At 37.4% G+C, this 20,452-nt stretch overlaps 1 protein-coding gene across 1 annotated transcript; it reads left to right on the forward strand.

Moving 5' to 3' along the window:
* Positions 1-833: 833 nt before the first annotated feature.
* On the forward strand, positions 834-17,663 carry LOC104521831 (phosphoglucomutase-like protein 5; the record flags this gene model as incomplete). The annotated part of the gene is given in 6 exon segments (XM_010163948.2): positions 834-1,025; positions 8,028-8,190; positions 10,741-10,887; positions 13,372-13,497; positions 16,401-16,591; positions 17,505-17,663. Coding segments are annotated over 6 exon segments (978 nt in total), but the record flags the coding sequence as incomplete, so codon positions are not given.
* Positions 17,664-20,452: the final 2,789 nt, after the last annotated feature.

A 20,452-nucleotide genomic window follows, 5' to 3' on the forward strand; every position in this document is an offset into this window, starting at 1 on the left:
GGATCTTTAAAAAACTTTGAAGGAAAATGGTGTTATTGAAGCAAGAGAAAGAAAGAAAGAAAGAGTCTTTTTTAAGGAAAGAAGAAAATCTTACAAAAATAATATTATTGAAGCAAGAGAAAGAAAGAAAGAGTCTTTCTTAAGGAAAGAAGAAAATCTTACAAAAATAATCGCTCTCCTCTATTGTTCACTTGTTCACTTGCAAACAAATTACGAAATGCCAGAAGACAACAGTGGCAAATACCTCTGTGATCAGATGGGTTACAGCTTTTCTTTTGCAGTTTAGAAAATAGGAAAGAACTCGGGAAGAAAACTGATGTCTTCTGGTAGATGCATAGGCATGTTCATGTGTTGGTGTGTACGTACAGAAAGCTGGAAATACTGGCTGGTGGAGGCTTGAAGTTTCTACTTCAAAGCCGAGTTGAAGCTTCTGTCTCTTATTATGATGGCTAAATTGATTCTCCACATCTGGCCAAAGGCGTGATATAATTTTAGAGGGGTTTTTTTTTGTAGTAAATTTACTTTTTCTCAATTTTTTTCAAAACCTCCATTCTTTAAATGCGGTTCTGGTTTGTAATCAGGAGGTCTTTCAACTTTGAAACGAATCTCCATATATGTCTGAATTTTCCCTGTTGATTTGTTGTCGCATACAAGCTCTATGGATTAGATAACCTGATATAAATTATAGTATTTTATATTTATTTCTAAAGCACATTCTCACCAGGCTGATACTAGCAAGCAGATGCTGAGTGATACCTGAGATTTCAGAGACTGTGTTATATATGTACCACCGTATGTACCAGATAACTTCTTCAGACTTGCTGTTCACGCAGGGGCTTGGTAGAGGCCAGGGCTTATGTGGCCCAGGATATGGGGAGCAGTGTTGGGGGGGGTACACTGGTGAGGGTGGGGACACCATCAAGGGTAGTGTGGTGGTGTTCAGTCTTCAGCAGCTGGGAGCAAACGTGCGGGAAGCAAATGCACAGCAGCCGGAGTGGCCTGGAGTGTCAGGTGTTGCGAGCAAGGTAGGACGGGCTCAGAGGAGTGCTGCTCCCCAGCCCCTTCCCCTAGGTAGCTCGGCGGAGAAAGCCTCACTGCTGGAATTATACCTGTTCACCAGGTGGGATAAAGTGCAGCAACAGCTAAAGCAGCAAGAACTGTCCTGCTGAGGCTGAGGTCCTTGCCTGTCCTTGCACCCTGGTAGGAGCTATAGAGTGGGCTACAGCCATGAGGTGACCACAAGGACTGACGTGATGAGGAAGACAAGAAGTTTAGGGTTTAGAAGACCAGGGATTTGTCAGACTGGTTATGCTGTATTCAGGACTCCTTCCGGACTAATTTTTCCTTTCATCTTGTCTCCTTCCTGCTGCTTTTGTCACATTCCCCATTTCGCTCTGTTTCTCCTGAAAATCAAGTCTTTTTGACCTCAAGAGGTTTCCAGTTTGACATGTTGCTGGCACCTTGCAGTAGTTGTGCTTCCCCTTTCTTAAGTTACTGCAAGTTTCCTGGAAACACAGTTTCTCCCTAGTGTTTTCTGAAGCCAAACCCCAAGCTTTTCTACTCACAGTTCCCACAAATATCTGAATTCAAGCATGATACTCTTACTAATGACACAGTCCTCATAAATTCAGTAGGCCAGCTATGGGGTGCTACTGATACTGAAAAGGCTTCCCATTTCCACGTGCTTATGCGCCATACCCTCTCTGCCACTCTTATCCTGCTCACCCTCAGCCGGTTGCTCACAAGCACACTGTAAATGCCTAACACCCACATTTACTTAGAGAATACTGTATGTAGGCTTTATTCTTTGGCTGTTAAAATACATTTGTTGGGAAAATATCTGAACCTCCCTGAAGACATTGTTTACTGCTGCGGGGGAAGTAGTGGGAGAGGAATGGAATACTAAGGGAAAGATCTCTCCCTTTGGATGAGGTTAATTAATGTCATTAGAAGGCATGTAGCCAGTATCACAAGGAAAGAAGTGAGCTGGTGTAGGCAGGATTGTTGGATGAAATGTGTGGAAGACTTGAAGTTGCATTCAAAACCTTTAGCCACCCCAGAGTGCCAAGAGGGGGATAGCCACGTAGTGCTTAGGAACTGAACTTGAATCACCTTCCTGGAAGGCACACACTAAGTCTTATGGTTGATTGTGCCTGCTGAGTACAAAAATAAAAGGGATTTTCTCTTATCAACTGTAAATATATCACCCTTTAGAGTCAGTAGGTTCCCCTTGTTCTAATTTGGTGACTCACCTCGCATTCCCTCTGTGTTAACAGCCTAGCACAGTTGGCATATGCTGCAGTACAAGGAATGAGATGAGGCCCCCTGCCCAGTCAGCTGCCAGTGCTTGCCCTGCCTTCTTCTCATCTTCAGTCCCTCTGGCTTATGTCCTCCAGCTTGGAGTTGCAGGTGCACTCTCCACAGAGGTCTTGTACCACTGCAGGTTGCAACAAGTGGTTTTGCCAAGTGGGGTGCTAGGAGAGTATCTGAGGCTCTATTTCCCTTTTCAACTGTGTCCTTTCAGTAGCAGCGTCCTTGTACCTTAATGTCTGGAAGAACTGAGGTAAAAGGCTCAATTGTTTATAATGCAGTTCCACTACATATTAAATGCAAGTATTCCATACAACCCATCAACTGGAAGTGGTGTCTCATTTTTGATGCAAAGTTTAGGATAGGTTTAAATGAGAAGCTGCTATGTGTGGGTCTAAATGGCAGATCAGAAGCTGATGATCATACTCTGAATGAGGAAAGTCATAGCAACATCCTAGAAAGATCACAGAGTATTGCTAGTAATGCTGTAGAAGGTTGAGATGGCAAAGAGTTTTCCAGTTGTCTTCTTTATAATACCATGTTGTTTTTATTTTCTGTGGTCTTCCAGGCAAATCTTGTCCTCCTTCTCTGGACCTGTAAGATTGATGTGTTTGCTTCTCTGTTGAACATGGCACTCAGTCATCCTTAGGAGGCATAGTAAAAGATAGGAAGGCACAGCCCCATACTGTCTAGGATATAATCTGCTTGCTTCATGTTATTTCAAGTTTAATTAACTGAGGCATGTGAGAGATTACTGGGAAAAATAATAAAAAGTATTAAGTGACTCCATGGTAATCAACTGATTCATCTGAAAATGGACAGCTGCGAGTGGTAATATTGCATAAAAATGTTCTTGTAAAGTACTTATTGGGGTGACTGTTCTTTGAGCTGTAATGGTTTGCTGAGGATCATGGTCTTTGTTTCTGCTGTTGCTACTAAAAGCAGAGTGACAAAATAGACCATGGCGTAGGGGTACAGTATTAGAAGAGATATTACATGCCCGTGATCTCGTAGCCATGCAAGTTTTTAAATTCCAAAGGTAATCTTTCCACGCTATGAAACTGTCCAAGATTTTCAGAAGGATATTACTGTAACTTTAATTGTAAGTCAGTACATGGACATTGTTTGGTTACTGTTTTAGCCTAGATTGCAAGAAGTCTGTAGATCTGAGAGTTCATTACTTAAAATTAATTAAGTATCAGTTTAGTATTTGGTTCAGAGACAGAATGAACAGCTTCTGGGCCAAGGGGGGAGGAGGTTGTGCATTCTTGCCACCAAAATGAAGAGAGCAGAGGAAGATGGGTAGCATGGGTACACATCTCAGGTCTGCACTGTCCTCGGGATGTTTCTTTAAAGCACTGAAGACCTTCACATAAGATGAAGCTCTTCGCATTAGTCACTGCAAGTAAAATAGCTGTGTATCATTCATATAATTTCACTGTCAACATCCTTAATTTAGAATACTAAATATTACATTATTTCTATAGTGTAGAAATTAGTATAAGTAATATTTCTAAGCAGTATAGAAATAATAGCCTTGTAACAGATGATGAAGGCAAAGCAAATTATTCCTGTCCGTATTAATATTGGGCATCCAGAAAAATGGGAAAACTGGTTTGTGCAACTTCTATTGAATGTGAAAAAAAAAGAATATATGGTGAAGAGACAGTGCCAGGTCATGTATGCATTCCAAATCATCTAAGTATCCTACTTACTTTAAAAAAACACTTTCAATATGCATGAAGACAAAAATCTAAACCTCACTAGTTTGGATTTAGAAATATGGAGAATGTGCTCATGGTGAGCCTCTATGCAAATATAGATGCATTTATACCTGAGTACCTCAACACAGATTCAGTGTTGTTGTTTTCAAGCATTTTGCAAAATGTAAGTCCTGTCATCTTCCTTTTGCTTACCCATACACAATTCTGGTTTAAAAGCTGGCACCCGTTTCTGACAGCTGTATTTGGAAGACTGAGTCATTGCCCTAGCTTTCTACATGCTTCATAGTTTAAAAAAGGGAGCGACGAAATTCAAAACAAACTTTTTTGCTATTTATTTTAATCATGCTTTTCTTTCCATAATAAAGGTACATGGGTAGGCTGTTGTGTAGACTGGAAGAAGATTGTTAAAGTTTGCTTCCCAGTGTTCTGTGTTTTTTCTGACACTTCAGTACAATTGGCACTAGTGATTAAATGACAGCATTAATACAACAGTCTTGAAAGATATGGCGTGTTGTCCAAAAGCTGCTTCGTGGACTGAAAAGAAGCCATAAAAGGACACTTTCAAATTCAGAACAATTTGAAAAAAATCTCCATTTCTCTTTCAAATTAATTACATGGTACTGGTTTAAATATAACAGTAAATTATGTGGCTCATGGTAAGTTTTCTGTCTTAAGCTTGATTCTAAAAGTGCGTCAAGGCATGTACTAGAGCTCCTAGTGATTTCAGTGCCTCTCCTGATAGAAGGAGTTTTATCCTCTGTATTTTCTGAGGTAAAAATGTCCTTGTCAGGTGTCAGCCCACAACACTGGAAATGCTTCTGCTTTGTGGGGGATGGGAAGTCTTTCTTGTTCCACAGTGTAGGAATTGCATTTCTGTGGTAACAAGCAGGGTTGTATAGAAAATATTTTTAGAAATACTATGGAAAGTAGTTTAGTATTCAGAACAGTTGAATAAATAAAATGTAAATGTAGCGTTTGGAGATTTAAGAGAGTTTTAAAAGATTGGAAGGACATTACATAAATGTAAAGAAGTCTGATCAGTAAGAGAGATACCAATTTTTTTCTGTAATCAGTGACATAACATTTGATCAGCTGCTTCACTTGGCTTGGCGCTAGGAGTGGAGGAAATATGTCTTTATCTTTGCTCCTGAGGTCTGTAAATTATGATAAATTGAGATATTTACAAATACACATGCTGTAAATTACTGCTTAGTTTTACCTTCAGGGAGAAGCAAGAATGGGAAGGCAGGAGAGACATAATAGTCAGAAAGTGATGCAGAGTCTAGCAAGTAAATGCTGTCACCATGGACAAGCATAACATTTAATCTGTTCTTCAAGGAAAACTGTACTCACTGGTATGGTTTGTTTCACAAATAATCAAAGGTATTTATGTTATAGCCAGTATCGGGTTCTATAATAAGGAGGGTGGTATTGTTCTTAATCATTCAGTCATAGGTCAATGAAACTGTATTGTTAGGCTTAAATAGGAAATAAAATTGATCAGTACCACTGAAGTATACTATACTGCATCCAGTTCTGGGGCTCCCAACATGAGAAAGGCATGGGCCTACTGGAGTGAGTCCAGAGGAGGGACACAAGGATGATCCGAGGGCTGGAGCACCTCTCCTACAAGGACAGGCTGAGAATGCTGGGGCTGTTCAGCCCGGAGAAGAGAAGGCTCCAGGGAGATCTTATAGTGGCCTCCCAGTACCTGAAGGGGCTACGAGAAAGCTGGGGAGGGACTTTTTGTAAGGGCAGTTAATGACAGAACAAGGGGAAATGGCGTTAAACTGGAAGAGGGGAGGTTTAGATTAGATATTAGGAAGAAATTCTTTACTGTGAGGGTGGTGAGACACTGGAACAGGTTGCCCAAGGAAGTTGTGGATGCCCCCTCCCTGGAAGTGTTGAAGATGATGTTTAAGGTCCCTTCCAACCCAAACCATTCTCTGATTCTAAGTGAGCAGAAATGAGGTTCAGCTGTGTGTTTTATATATACTCCACCCTTACCAACTGACCATGTCAGTGGAACCACTGCTTTAAAATAATCTGTTGAAGCAGAAAATGTGGATTCTACTGATTTGCGTTTTTTTTTTCCTCCTGGAAAGAATATTTGTTTTTCCATCATAGTGGAAAAATGAGAAACCAGAATTTTTCATTTCTTAACTTTTTCTTTTTTCATTTCCTTCAGAACTGTGCTGCCGTGCGAGAAAAAAAGATGGTGAAACAAAACATTTTCCCAATAGTAGCAAAAGAAGTCAAATGAACCTTGAAAGATTTTTCCATTAACTGTACTTGTAATTTTCATAGCTTTGCTCTTCTTTTGCAATGAACCATAGGCTTCAAAATTATCTGCAAAAACTGTGAAAAGAGAACCAGGTAGTCAATCCTCCTATCATCACATCTTGAGGTAGAAATCTCAGTTAAGAGAATGCAGTTTTGCACATTTTTAAAAATTTGAAAGCAGCTCTTGTAATTGTCAGTGAAAGAGAAATGGCTAACCATAGGTCATGCTTTGTGAAGGTTAGCAAAAAAGTAACTTGTGCTTACTTTAGAAGATGATAATTTCATTGACAAGTCTGTATTTTTTATTAAAATAGTCCACAAAAACAAGCTAAAAAAAATCTATTAATTGTTTGCTTTTCTGAAATTATTTGGAACTCCACTTCTAAATAACTGTTAAGAGCCTCACACAAGCGCTGAACCCAGGAGGGGGTCATCTATATATGAAGGAAGCGCCCTTTATAGAAAGGGGGCAGGTAGTGACACAATCTGTGCTTTTGATTTTCCACCCAGGCAGCAGAGCTATCAAATCTCTCTCAAACTAGAGAAGGAAGCCTGAGGTTGAACTCCTAGTCTGCTTCTAGATGGGGAGTGGGAAGGATTCAATATTCTGCCTCTCCTTCCCTCTCTCCCTCCCTCCTTCTTTCCTAAACTGCTACTCAGTAGTGGTGGGGTTTTTTGTTTGCTTGTTATATTTTGTTTGGTTTTTTTTCAAGTGAGGATATTAAAAACCTCCACTTTGGCAATATCCTTTTAAACTCCATATACAGCTGCCTTGCTTCCTCAGTTCTCATTTGTGACAGTAACTTCCCCCTTTCCCCTCCTTTTTTTTTCTATCTGTCTGTTTCCCAGGAACTGGAACTCTTTTATATTTCTTTGTAAATACATTTCTGGTTGGCTTCTAGATTATTTACATTGAGCTGAAATGCTAGTATTTGTGTAGGAGATGAAGGCAAGGTTTTGAAATTGGAACCTTGCAGTGGAACTGCACATAATACCAAACATATTGAGTCAGTGTTTAATAACACCACCTGAAAACTTTTTTTACTTTAAGAATGGTGGGAACTTCCCCTGCTCAGCTGTGCCTTGGGAAACACAGCCTCTTCATCTGGAATAGCCAAGGAGTCACTGATGGCTGAATGAGGAGCAATATTTTCTATAGGCCAGGACATTTAAGGGTGTCTTGGTAATAGAGATGTGACTTGCAGAGACTACAGGTCCTAGTATGTAGTGAAGTTTGTGATTGTGCTGAAAGGCCACTCCATGAAAAGCAATTTGCTTGCTGCTCCCTTTTATGCTAGTTAAAGCCCCAACTCTGCAAACCACATCGACACAGTCAGCCTTAAATTATGTTGATATTTGAGGGGATTTGCTAGTTTGTAGGGATACCTGGAAAGGTTTGACAGCAGTATCATAGCCCAGTGCTATGCTTGGAAGCTTTGCAAATCACTACCATGGCTGTGCTCTTTCATTACTGTCAGTACACTGGCCACTGGGGTTTAATGTGGCAGGACACAACATTTTTTGTCAGTGCTCCAGATTAGCATGCAACTGACTTGTGTATATATATTTCTCTGCAAAAGAATAGGTTCCATACTAGAAGGTTACAATTTCTATCCTGTACAAGTATAACTATATGTGTGTGTGTGGTTATTTATTAATTTTCAAAAGTTTAGTACCATTCAGAGTACTTTGACTTCCTTTTCCACCTAGATCGGCAGATTGGTTATTGGACAGAATGGTATCTTATCTACACCTGCTGTTTCATGTATCATCCGAAAGATCAAAGCAGCTGGTGGAATTATTCTAACAGCTAGCCACAGTCCTGGGGGACCTGGAGGAGAGTTTGGAGTCAAGTTTGAGGTTGCCAATGGAGGTAGGTTTCTTTTTAATAACACATTACAATGTTGCATCTTGACATGAAAAAAAATATCCTGACACGGATAACTAGATGGCTTTAATTATGTGTTTTTTCAGTTATTTTGCTAAAATGATGAAGAGCACGTGCATATCTTTTTTTTTTTTTTTTTTTTTTTCAGTAATAGGAGTGTATTTGTTTACATGTGTCTGTACAATAAGTGTTAAATGTTCACTGAAGTCCTTGTGGTAGCTGTAAGAATTCTGTAAACAAGAAGTTTGCCATCCCATTTGTATAACATTTTATGTAGTCTGCCAGATCATTGTAGCAGTTCTTATCCTTTTCTAAAGATGCCTGTGAGAGAACTCTCTTTTGCTCATATTTTTATGCTGCTTGTCTTGGCATTTATTTTAAAGCATGAAATTTAAGAAGTGCTGTAAGCAGTATAACTCATTGTCTTGTATGGAAGAAAGCACTTCTCATGTTTACCTAGGAGATAACTGCTCTTCTCCAAGGAGAGGGTTTTACCATTTAAGCTATTGTTGAACAGTGGAATTTGTGTGTATGGCTAATGTCTTATTTTCCAAAATTGGCAAACTGACACATGTAGATATGTTATACATTACATATGTTTTATGTTATGGATCTGTGTACACCCATAAAACATCATGGTGACAATTGCTGACACCTTGTATACCTCAGACATGTAGAGTGCTTTCCATCTGAAAAAACTGAAAGTGCTTTAAAAATAATGTTTCCTTTCCCATTTTGAAGGTGAGAGAACTTGAGAAGGGGATGTTTCTTCCTTGTCCCTTGTTTAATTGAAAAATGTGCATGCTTAAAACAGTGTGATTTTATAAACAGAATAGGCTTGAATCCCAGGGAGATTAAAGGAACTGTGTAAGGTCAGGCAGTGAGAAAGACAGGGCCACAGCATAAACATACCAGAGCCAAACCATTAGATGCATTAGCACTCTATAAGCTTCAAAACACCATGTACACCTAAAATATGTTTGATAAATGGGTAACAGTTGGTGGGGCATTCTTTTTCATGTACTTTACCTTTTTAAAGAAAATTCAAAGGGGCTGTTAAGCTTTAAATATGAAACTCCCTTCAATCACAGGTCACAAAGTTCAATTGTTTATGATAATCAGCAGTGACTTACTGAAAAGTAGTTGGTTTAAGTTGCAGCTTAGAAAATGTGGGTTAAGTATTAGGCAAAGCTTTTGAACTAAGAGAATTGCTAGGCACCACAGCAAACTCTTAGGGAAGGCTGTCATTGCTGTGCATTCTCGCTCAATCTGTTTTGCTGATCCAGGTCAGGTAGAAGCGGTTTGTTTCTATAGCTGTAGGGGAGAACAGAGTGACACTGTGGGATCTCCTTAGCTGCAAGCAACAGTAGACAATACACCTATCTATCAAGGATGATCTGCAGCCAGTGAAACCTTTCCTCATCCCTTGGATGGCTTGCAATTAGATGAGTAAGAAGTCATTTTCTAAGCCAAATGAAGAGTTAAGTAACTTATTGTATTGCCTTGGACCACCTGGTACACTGCACATTAATTTATGTGGCAAAGACACACTGAATATAGCAGCATTGCTAGAAGGGTGGAAAGTTTCCACTGAAAGACAGAGGCTTTGGGTTAGGAGAGAGCTCACATAAAAGAGAATAATTAGGAGAGAGAGCACATAAAAGAGAATAAAGGGAGTAATTTTTCAGAGTGGAAGTGTGGCTTTAATACAAGCAATGAAGAATCAGATAAGCCAGAAAGGACTTCTGTTGTAACTCAGACTCAGCTCTTACAGTACATATTGCATAGCTCATCTGGTAGTTTTTGCATCAGCCTGGAACTTTTATTTGCTTGACAGTAAATCTTTGAAAATAGAACCAGTCTTCAGGATCTGGCAATGAAAGTGATACACAAGTAAGATGTGATTTCTGTTTCTGAATGACTTGACTGTTGCAGGTCATAATTGCTTTTTAAGCAATTAAGGTATTTTGAATTCTAGCAAAGATGCATTTCATTAAGCCACTGCAGAAGAACTGCGAGAAAACAACACTGTCAAACTGGTAAGACTTTTTAAAATTATAATTACGTCTAATGAAATAAAGTGAAATACAAAGCTGTCTCAGCTTCACAAGTGTGCATTTTCGGAAAGCTCTAGGGAAGCACCAGAAACTACTGCTGGTGGACAGGCTTTCTTTAGTATATATGTTGAGACTCTGTGTAGAGTTAAAAATGGGAGTATTTGAGCAATAAACCCAAAGAAAGATGGCTGTAGGTTTTTTTTATTCCCTCACCCCCCCTGCCCTGGATAATGATTGATTTAAATACTCTGTGTGAAACAGAATGTTGTGAGTAATGCTCTGTATTTCCATCTTATAGGGTTTTTTTTAAAAGTTTAAAACCTGTCTTACAGTGAAAGAAAAGACCTTATTTACTGTAGTTCTTTGTTTGGGTTTATTCCTTAATAACTCAAATATATTCAGAAAATTGTTTGCTATAGCACTCACTTCTTAAGCAGGGACCCTTCATTATGACCCACCACATTCTTTTTTCTTATAGGACCTGCTCCAGATATAGTTTCAGATAAAATCTATCAGATCAGCAAAACCTTGGAGGAATATGCCATTTGTCCTGATCTCAGAGTTGATTTATCACGCCTAGGAAGACAAGAATTTGATCTGGAGAACAAATTCAAACCTTTCCGAGGTATCAATGTGTGCTTTTATGCATGCTACATCCATTAATTCTAAATATTAGAATTGCTGCAGAATGATAATAGGTAATTATTTAAACAGAACTTTTAATTTTTCAAAATGTCTTACTACAAGTTCTCAAAATATTGGGCAGTATAGGTAAGTGTTGCATTTGTTTTGCACATGACGAAGCTGTGTTATGGGCTTTAAGTGCATCAGGCCTCAACATTTAGCCAGATACCTTTGCCACACATACGTGGCTTGCTAGTAGTTAAACACCAAACACATTTTTGGACTAGAAAGGGTTTGCTTCTCTAAGTCTAATTGACAAAAAAGTTTGTGAGAGTCTCAGTTTATTCATTCTTTGCTCACACTCTCTGGAAAGTTGTGGGATGTGTGGAGCAATATACATCCAGTGGCTCCAAATATAAAGGGAGTGCTTAAGCACATGTTTAATTTTAAGCACGTGAACACTTTTATGCCTACACTTAATTTAAAATGAGCTAACACAGCCATTTTGTCCTGCAGGAGTCAAAAGCAAATGAATGGGTACAGACTATTTCAAATACTGTAATACTCTGTGTGACCTCAAGACCTCTTCCTTATTCCTGATTAAAGAATTAAAGCCAGTTTATTTTCCACCAAAACATTCTATTTTGAGACAAATTACATCTGATAAATACATTTCTTGATTACAAAGAATCTTAAATTTTTTTTTGTTTGTTTGTTTGCAAAGAACATATTTGGCTTTTTAGGCAAACAGAAAGCAAAGAAAATTCAGCTCCAGCACCAATCTGGAATCGTATGTTTAGCACAGTTTTCAATTTTTCTTTTTCAACTTTTTCAACTCTCCAAATTATATTTTTCTAAATGAAAATGAGACACTCTCCCCCTGCTACAGGTAGTATAAAAATAGATTAAAAATAATTGCAATTTGTCTGAATTTTTCTAAGGAAAAATCATTTCCCCATCATCACTTCCCAAAATACGTCATCCTGGGACAGTAGAGCTGCCAGGGATCCCTACTGCAGTAATCAATGTAATTGGCTTAGAAATGCATGAATAAGTATAGTTTACACAGGTCTGAAGGGAGAATGGAAGTGCAGAAAGAATGAAAGTAGTATTTCAAGATACTATCTGAAGTATTTAAAACTTCTTCTTTTTCAGTTGCATGAACTAACTCCTGTGAATCAAGGCTACAGAGGTGTTGAAGCAACTGAGAGTTAACCAGTTGTGTTTGTCAGGAGCTAAAATAAATTTTAAGACTTTAATCCTACATGCACTTTATCTTAACATGTGTAAGCAGCTCCACTGAAATTGATGCATTTGTTCATAAGTGTAAAGCTTAGAGCATACTTAAGCATTGTTAGGGCATAAAAATACGCAGTAACATAATTTCAGTAGATCCTTGAGAGTTTCAACATATACCATAGAATTAACTAATTTTCAAATGGATTTTACAGGTAGTTTTTCAGCCTTGAGAATCTTTTTTTTCCTCCATTCTTTTCACAATCTATTTTAAGTGTTTTTCTCAGGCTCAAAAAACATTTGTGTCATTTTCATGTTATCCTAAAGAAGAGCAATAGTGTGAGGTCAGTGTTTCTGAGGAGAACTGTCTGATATTCTAAGTAATAATTTAACTTGTAACTAAAATATTTCAAGATACTAATTTAACCAGATAAAAAGACATTTGTGTAACATATGCTTTTTAATTTAATCAGGAAAAGTAATATGTTCCAAGATGGCTGAGAAGCATGGCTTTTGACAGTTATTTGGTAACTGCTTTCATTATGGCAGATTTACTTTCATTAGTTGATTTTAGTTTAATGTTTTACATCCAAAAGAACTAGTAAAATTGCAGCTCTCTGCTTTTATGAATTTAGAATTCATATTAGCAAGACCTTAGCAAAAATCAGATGTTGCATCTGAGCCTAACTTTCCTAAATCAGTGAGATATAAAATGCAAAAGTATAGTGGTAGATTGACAACAAACTGGAGATAGATATTCAAGGTGCCAAAACCAAGAAGAATAGGCTGTATATCTTTCCTTATGGAATGGCGTAGATAGATACTGCTGTTAGATAGAAGAATAGAATGTGTGGCTTCAACTTGGCAGGGACATCTTCCATCCTCTGAGAATAAACCTGTTTAGCTTGAAAAGGTGGTCAGTAATTTAGTGAATGATAAGTTAACAGTTTACTTTGACATAATGTACTCTCACGAATATTTTCAGCGAAACAGGAATTGTCAACTTATGTTATCTCCACAGTCCTTGAGCAGGCAAAATTGTTGATCTTTGCAAGGCTTAAAGCTAGATTGTAGCCATGCTGAAATCAGTGGAAATCTTTGACTTTGCCTCTGCGGACTTCAGAGCAACTTATGTAGAGGTTGCATGCTCTGATTTTAGTTGAGGTGCATGACTGGTGGAAGTGTGCTGGAAGAGATTATCTTCACATATGTGAACTGTAGTGATTTTTTTTCTACCTAATTTTTCTAGTGGAAATTGTGGATTCTGTGGATATCTACCTCAATCTCCTTCGAAGTATCTTTGACTTCAATGCGATCAGAAATTTACTGACCGGACCCAACCAGATTAAAATAAGGATTGATGCCATGAATGGAGGTATGAACTTAAGTTGCTATCAGGACAAAATAGTAGGTACACTGCAATAGCTTCCCAATAAAGATAGTACACTACAATAGTTTCCCCATAAAGCTACAGCCTAAAAAAGTAAAGAATTTTTAGTAATGTTAAGGGTAATTAGAAAGGATTTGAACATTATACTAGTAACAAAGACAGTCTTAACAATGGTCTCTTATTGGGCAAAGAGGTTTATCTTTCTTGATAAAGAAGTGAAGTCATACGTGTCCAATAAATGTTCTCTTTCTGCATTTGGAAGCAAGCAGGATAAGGTAATCTTGCCATGGAAGAGTGATGAAGTATTTTGCAGTGTGCAGTAACCAAGGAGGTTACAAGGCAGTCTTTACTAAGAGTAGATTCTAAATGGTATAAAATTAATTAAGTCTGAATAAATTGCACCCAAGATTCCTTAAAGAGTTGGCTAAGACCTCTGTCTCACTAACAATGCTGGGGGCAAGATGAAAAAAAGTGTTACAGAAGACAGCAAGGGGACCAATTTTTTGCCAATATTAAAAAATTACAAGCTATGTCACTTGGGGAAACATATATCAGTTTGCGATCTATCTTAGGCTACGTAATGAAAAAATAAATAAGGATTTCTACAGATAATGACTTGAAGGATAGGAATGTAAGTAATGACGTTCATTGTCTTATGGCAAAAGACATATGAACACACCAGGTTTCGTTCTTTAGTGGAATTACAAAAACAGACCAATAAAGGGAGCTGGATAGACTTACAAAGCTTTTGTAAAGCATTTTATCTAGTACAGTGTGATAGTCACTGCTCAAAACATCATAGTGGGCGTACAGTCAGTGTCAACACCCACTTTTGCCAAGCTGTGGCAATAGCACAGATGGTGTCCTTGAACAATGCAGAGGGAACGTTGAGGAAGGCACTGCCTCCTGTCACATACAGTACTAGAGAGAATGTTACTTAGATAGTGTATAGAGCTCTGAGGTCCAGATTTATAACTGAGTATTGAAAAATTTTACATGTGGTCAAAAAGTTGCATAGTCTGGCTCAGGGTTAGAAAAACTAATGCAACACGAAAATTTTTAAAGGGTGGAGTTTGTTTATTTACAAGGTGATAGAGAATTTGCTTTAAGACTTTGTGGAGAAATAGCCATACTATAATACATAGTACACATACAGTAAGTGTATCTAGGAATATTTGTTTATATAACAGATTTATTTTTTTTTTCTGCAGAAATATTATTTCTCAATCTTTGTTCCCAAAAATACCAAAAAGAATCAATAGTGAGAAGCTGAGGACGAACAAATTCAAATTGAAATGTAGCTCATATGTTTGTGTGTAACAGTGAATAACCACTGGAGCAATCTACCAAACATAGTTGGGGCTTGTCCTTCTCTTGGTGGCATCAGATCAAAAGGCTTTCTGGATGAGATGTGCGCGCTAAAAATGTGCCACCAGCCACAATATAGTGAACATTAGAGAGGGCCACATGTGTAACTTCCAAAGTTTGTTTTAGCTCTGGAACTCTGGAATATGCTTCTATGCTTGTAGGCATTGATAGTTTAACATTGGCATAGAAAAGAGTCATTTGTCAGGATTGTATGCTTGATGAGAGCCTGAATCATTGTTTACTGTATATTTTACAGAATTAGCATCTAAATTTTCTTGAACACAAGTTTCTCACATAATTTTACCTTGGGTTACAGTTGCTTCACTTAGCAAGATTTGGGACTAAGGTAGGAGAAAGAGAGAGCATGAGAGAGCAAGCAATCACTCATTAATTTTTTTGTCTCTGAGTGACCTGTTCACACCTGTCTCAGGGATGCAGAGAGCTCAGTCAGTTGTTAGTGTCTGTTCAGCCATTGAATGCACAAGTGGAGATTTCATACACAATCAACATTATGGTTTGTCCATAGAAGTAAAAGATTTGATTGTGGGGTTGAACAATGTTCTGTATGGTTTGATATTGACTGCATTTCAAGATGCATCTGTATTCAGGATCCTTTTATTTCTGTGCTGAAATGATAGAAATTTGATGATATTGTTAATATCATCAAATTAATACTTAGAAAATATTAATACTTAGAAAATATTCCTTATAGTTGTTTAAAATGAAAATTCATTTGTTAAAGGATAGAACATTATCTATTTTTCATTCAGTAATTAGAATTAGGATGAAGAATTCTTATTAGGAGAAAAAGAAAAGGCCCAGGATGTTAATCTGGAATGTAGCTGAAATATAATGCTGCTCCAAAATTAATCTGGGCGATGTTTTGAGATACTTCACAGCATTGCATATAATAATTATGATATATAATAGCATGAGCTTAGTTGGCCCTATCTTTAACGAAATAAAAAAGTTATTTTGAAGTTAGTTTTGAGAAAACTTTTATTTATAATCTACATGGTAGTAACTAAAATGTGTTAAAATTCTTTGGTGGACAAACCTGTTGTAATTTTAATATGAAATTGGAATTGAGGTAAGTTTATTTCCTGTTTGTATGTCCCTACCATTTACTTCCCTTGCTATTATGTGTTAGGTTGTTTGCATTCCAGGATGCATAGAGTAGCATCTTATTTTTTTTTCTAGTGAGGAAAAATCCTCTATGTGTTTAATAATTTCTTTACTTAATAATGGGTAAATAAAACTTGTGTCTTTCACCATTCAGTTATTACTTTTTCACTTCCACTACTGGGGAGCTGTGTTTTTGATGCTGAATTGCCAGTTGATTTCTTACTGGGGGGACAATTATATGCCCCTCTGTGAAATGCTAGTTTTGTTTTTGTTGCTAGGACAGATGTATAGAATTGCTGAAAGTATGTTTTGCATCAGGTCTCCATGGTGCTGTGAAAAATTTGAATGTTGAGCATATGCTTTTGTGATTGCATGGCACATTTCTGTTTTTGCAGTTATGGGACCTTATGTGAGAAGGATCCTGTGTGATGAATTGGGAGCTCCTGCAAATTCTGCTATAAACTGTATTCCTCTGGAGGATTTCGGTGGACAGCCTCCTGATCCCAATTTAATGTATGCAACTGCCCTGCTGGAGGCTATGAGAGGTGGAGAGTATGGATTTGGAGCTGCTTTTGATGCTGATGGAGTAAGTATTTTGATCTGTCTGGAAGTTTCAACGCAGTTGTACTTTTGTCTGGTGTCAGATATGGGACATACAAGTATAATTTATTTGCTTTTCAGTAAGCCCTCAAAGTTGAAAGTGATATTACTTTCAGGTACAGATGATAGCATTTGCAGCCCATAAATCAGACACATATGTTGTAAGTTGTCTCTGCAGATGACTGCGAATTGAGCAGGATTTGAATCCAGAACGAGAAATCTCTAAATATTAGTCTGGCTTTATCTTGTACTGGTGTAACACTTTTATTCTCTGGTTAGGAAGAGACAGCATATATAGGTGGGACTTGTCACATTAAGTAGTAACTAAGTTAAGTCTTTTTTGGTTAACATTGTAAATTGAGGGATTTTTAGCTAAATAAAGCACTGAATCATAATCTCTGATTTTTTTATTTATTTATTTTTTTAATGTCATATTATCAGCATTATAAACAGCAAAGTATTACAGAAACAACTTTCTGTCCTGACAGGGTGGGAGAAAGATGAAAAGATTCTGAAGAACAAAAGCTGTTTTCTGTTGTCAGTAAACAAAAAACACCCCCCTACTCCCCCTATACCATGTGTCACTGGCAAAAAGATTCTCCTACACAAGCATTCCCAGATGGGAACAGGGTTACTGAAGCATCATGTAGGAGGCTGAAGCTAGGTACTGATCTGGAGCTTTGATTTGCAAGGCTGGAGGGAGTAATGATATGATAGCGACTTTATAGACCTGCCAGGATGATGCCAAAAAATTATTCTGCCCAAGGAGGAGTGCGAGTAACTCAAAGCGTGGTTTGTTTGGTTTTTTTTTTTTCCCTGCAGTGGATCTAGTGAAAGAAATTGCCATTCCCCAAAACATGGAATTTAAAATACTTTATTGAATTTCTTTTCTTCTGCAGGACCGCTACATGATCCTTGGCCAAAATGGTTTCTTTGTTAACGCATCGGATTCATTGGCTATAATTGCTGCCAACCTGTCTTGCATTCCATACTTTTGTCAGATGGGTGTCCGAGGATTTGGCAGGAGCATGCCTACCAGCACAGCCCTGGACAAGTAAGCTGAAACATTTATTTCTTTACCTTGGTCATTACACTGGTTATCTCTGTGTTTTGTACAACATAGTAATTCCAAAAGTAATTCCAAGGCTTTTGATAAGAGCTTCTGATTTTCACAATCTTTCTGTGCTTTATTGTTTTAATTAGTTTTGACAATATTTTGATCTTACCTAGACTAATTTTACCAGCCTTTACTTGGATGAAAGTAGTTTAATTCATCTTGGAAAAGAAAGAAATAGGTTAGTACAAACACTTCACTGGTAATTCCTTTTCCAAATAACTTTACTCTTTTTCTTAATAAATAGTGGTTTACAGCCTAATCTAGCAGCCCTTCTTATGAAAGTACTTCATTGAAGTACTAACTCAGTACTAAACATTCATTAAAAAACACCACACAAACCCCCGCTCTTCTTTTAAGCCATTGAAATATATAACCAATGATGATATAAGATGTCCCAGAAGGGACTGCAAGCAGTCATGAAATCCACTCCCAGTTTCAAGGTAGGTTAAAAATATACCTGAACTACTTCTGACAAGTCCAGTCTGCTCTTACAAGATTTGCTGGATGTATATACCATATTAGCATCTGAATTTTGAACAAGTCTCATCCAGACCTAAATTTTCTGTAAATATTGGCATAAGAATATTAAACTAAATACTGTTGCCTTGTACATTCTGTGTGGAAAGAGCATTCACTGAGTCAATTGTGTCTCAGTGTTGATCTGGTTGCATAGCTTTACTAACACAAGAATGATCTGCTGCCCCTATTAAATGTGCCTAATCAGGAAACAGTAATTTTAAAGTGAAATGTAGCTTGTTTGAAAAGGCTGATTGCTCTTTGAAAAGCAAGGATATTAGGGTGCTTTCCTATTCAGAAAATTTCTGAAATTTACTAAATTAAAAGCTAGCAGCTTCCTCTAATGCTTGACAGACTTTTCAGGGAAATATTCCTCACTTGTTGGTGGATGGTCTAGTTTAAGGAAATACTGTTAGGTCAGGGTTTGCTGTATTTTGTTTATTCTGTTCAGAGATCAAAACATCTCATTGTTTGAGTGAAAGCTGCCATTATATTGGGGTACTATACAAAATACATAGAGGTTAATTTTGGATATAAACCCCAGGATATCTACATTCCTGTAAGGCTTGAAGAAACAGTGCCATTTAAATATGTTTGTATTCTCTTGTTAAAGTTCAGTAAATATGCCAGAAAGTATAAACGTACTGAAGTGCCCTTCAATAACACTGTGACCATTTGAATTATGTGCTTGACAATGTTTACTTGACCTTCAAGAGCACAGATCGTCTCATGGTGATTACTGCCTTATTTAGTTCTGTGAAGCTAAGTCTGATTATTAAATAAAACTGAGCAATTGATAATGATGGAAGGATGTAAATATTTTTCCAGCCATTCTTGCAAACATTTATTATTATGAAGTTTGCAGTCTGTATCCAAGACACTTGAATTTTTTTTCTTTAATTTTGTGATTGTTTTTGTTTTCCTGAAGATTTAAAACTTACATATATTCAAAGTTGGTCACTTTTGTTTTCTGACTCATTTACACACATGACAATCCAAAATACCTGAATTGTAATTTTCTGTAAAAGTGCCATACTGTTGTCCATTATGATTCTCATGCTTTGGTGACTGAAATTGTACAAATTATGTAACTTATGAGTGCCAGTCCTGAACTCATTTGTTGAAAAGCCCAGCTAAGACCTGAAATCACAGTCAATAGTTCATCTTAAGCCAGTCACATTTCCTATGTATTGGCTAGCTACATGGATTGGAACACAGTAAAGAGTATCATAAACACCTTCCTCAGAGGTTCACTGCATGAATTATTGGGCCATGATGTCTTCCAGGATTCCTAGTGAAGCCCACCATAAGGAACCACTGAACTTTCAGGAAAGATGGTTGTCTATTAGAGTATTTTTTATTTTCTGAAATCTAGTGTATTGCTTAAAGGAATGGCTAATGGAGAGGTTGATTCTCAGTACATGTTGAACTGAATTCCGATTTCATATATCTATAAACATAAGGGACAGTCCCACTAGTGTCAGTGAAATCTTACAGTGGAATGCTGGGTGTAAAAGAATATGCATAAAGCACTCATGATTCTATTCCCATGGCCTAACTGGGCAACTTGCAAGGAAAAAAAACCCAAAACAAACCAACAACCCCAAACCAAAACAAAAGCCTTTGGAAGGACAAGAATATAATGAGGCAAAAATTAAAAAGCAAGATTGAGCAATTCTATATAGAATTAGCACACCAATGTAGTGTTTAGTATTAAAATTCTAAAACCTCAATCTGTAGTTCTGCAATAGGAAGGGAAATCCTGTCTCTGAAAATGTGATGTCAGCTATCAGACACATGTTATTTAGTGTGAGGGACAGTATTCTCTCTGTGTTTGCTGCTGTGTGTCTCACATGCAATATAATAAAATCAGTGAAGAAAATGTATTTTGCTCTGAGTATGACATGGAGAAAAGAATGGGTAACACTGCTTGCTTAAGTCCTGCAGTAGATTTCAGGTTACTACTTACTAGTGTATGCTTTAAATCTATTGCCTTTTTTGTTTCATGGTCCCTTTTATTCCTTTCTAATGGACTGGTCTTATGTGCTCCAGGGACAACTGTCATAGAACCCCTTTGTGTATCTACCTATAAAGCTCATGCTTTAAGCTCACACACTGGAAAGAAAACATCAAAAATTAATTTTAAAATTTTACTGTGACTATTAATTCTATCAGAAAAGAAGGAAATAATCACAGAATCACAGAATCACAGAA

The sequence above is a fragment of the Antrostomus carolinensis genome, unplaced genomic scaffold, assembly GCF_000700745.2.
Source record: "Antrostomus carolinensis isolate BGI_N321 unplaced genomic scaffold, ASM70074v2 scaffold6273, whole genome shotgun sequence".
Taxonomy (NCBI): Eukaryota; Metazoa; Chordata; class Aves; order Caprimulgiformes; family Caprimulgidae; genus Antrostomus; species Antrostomus carolinensis.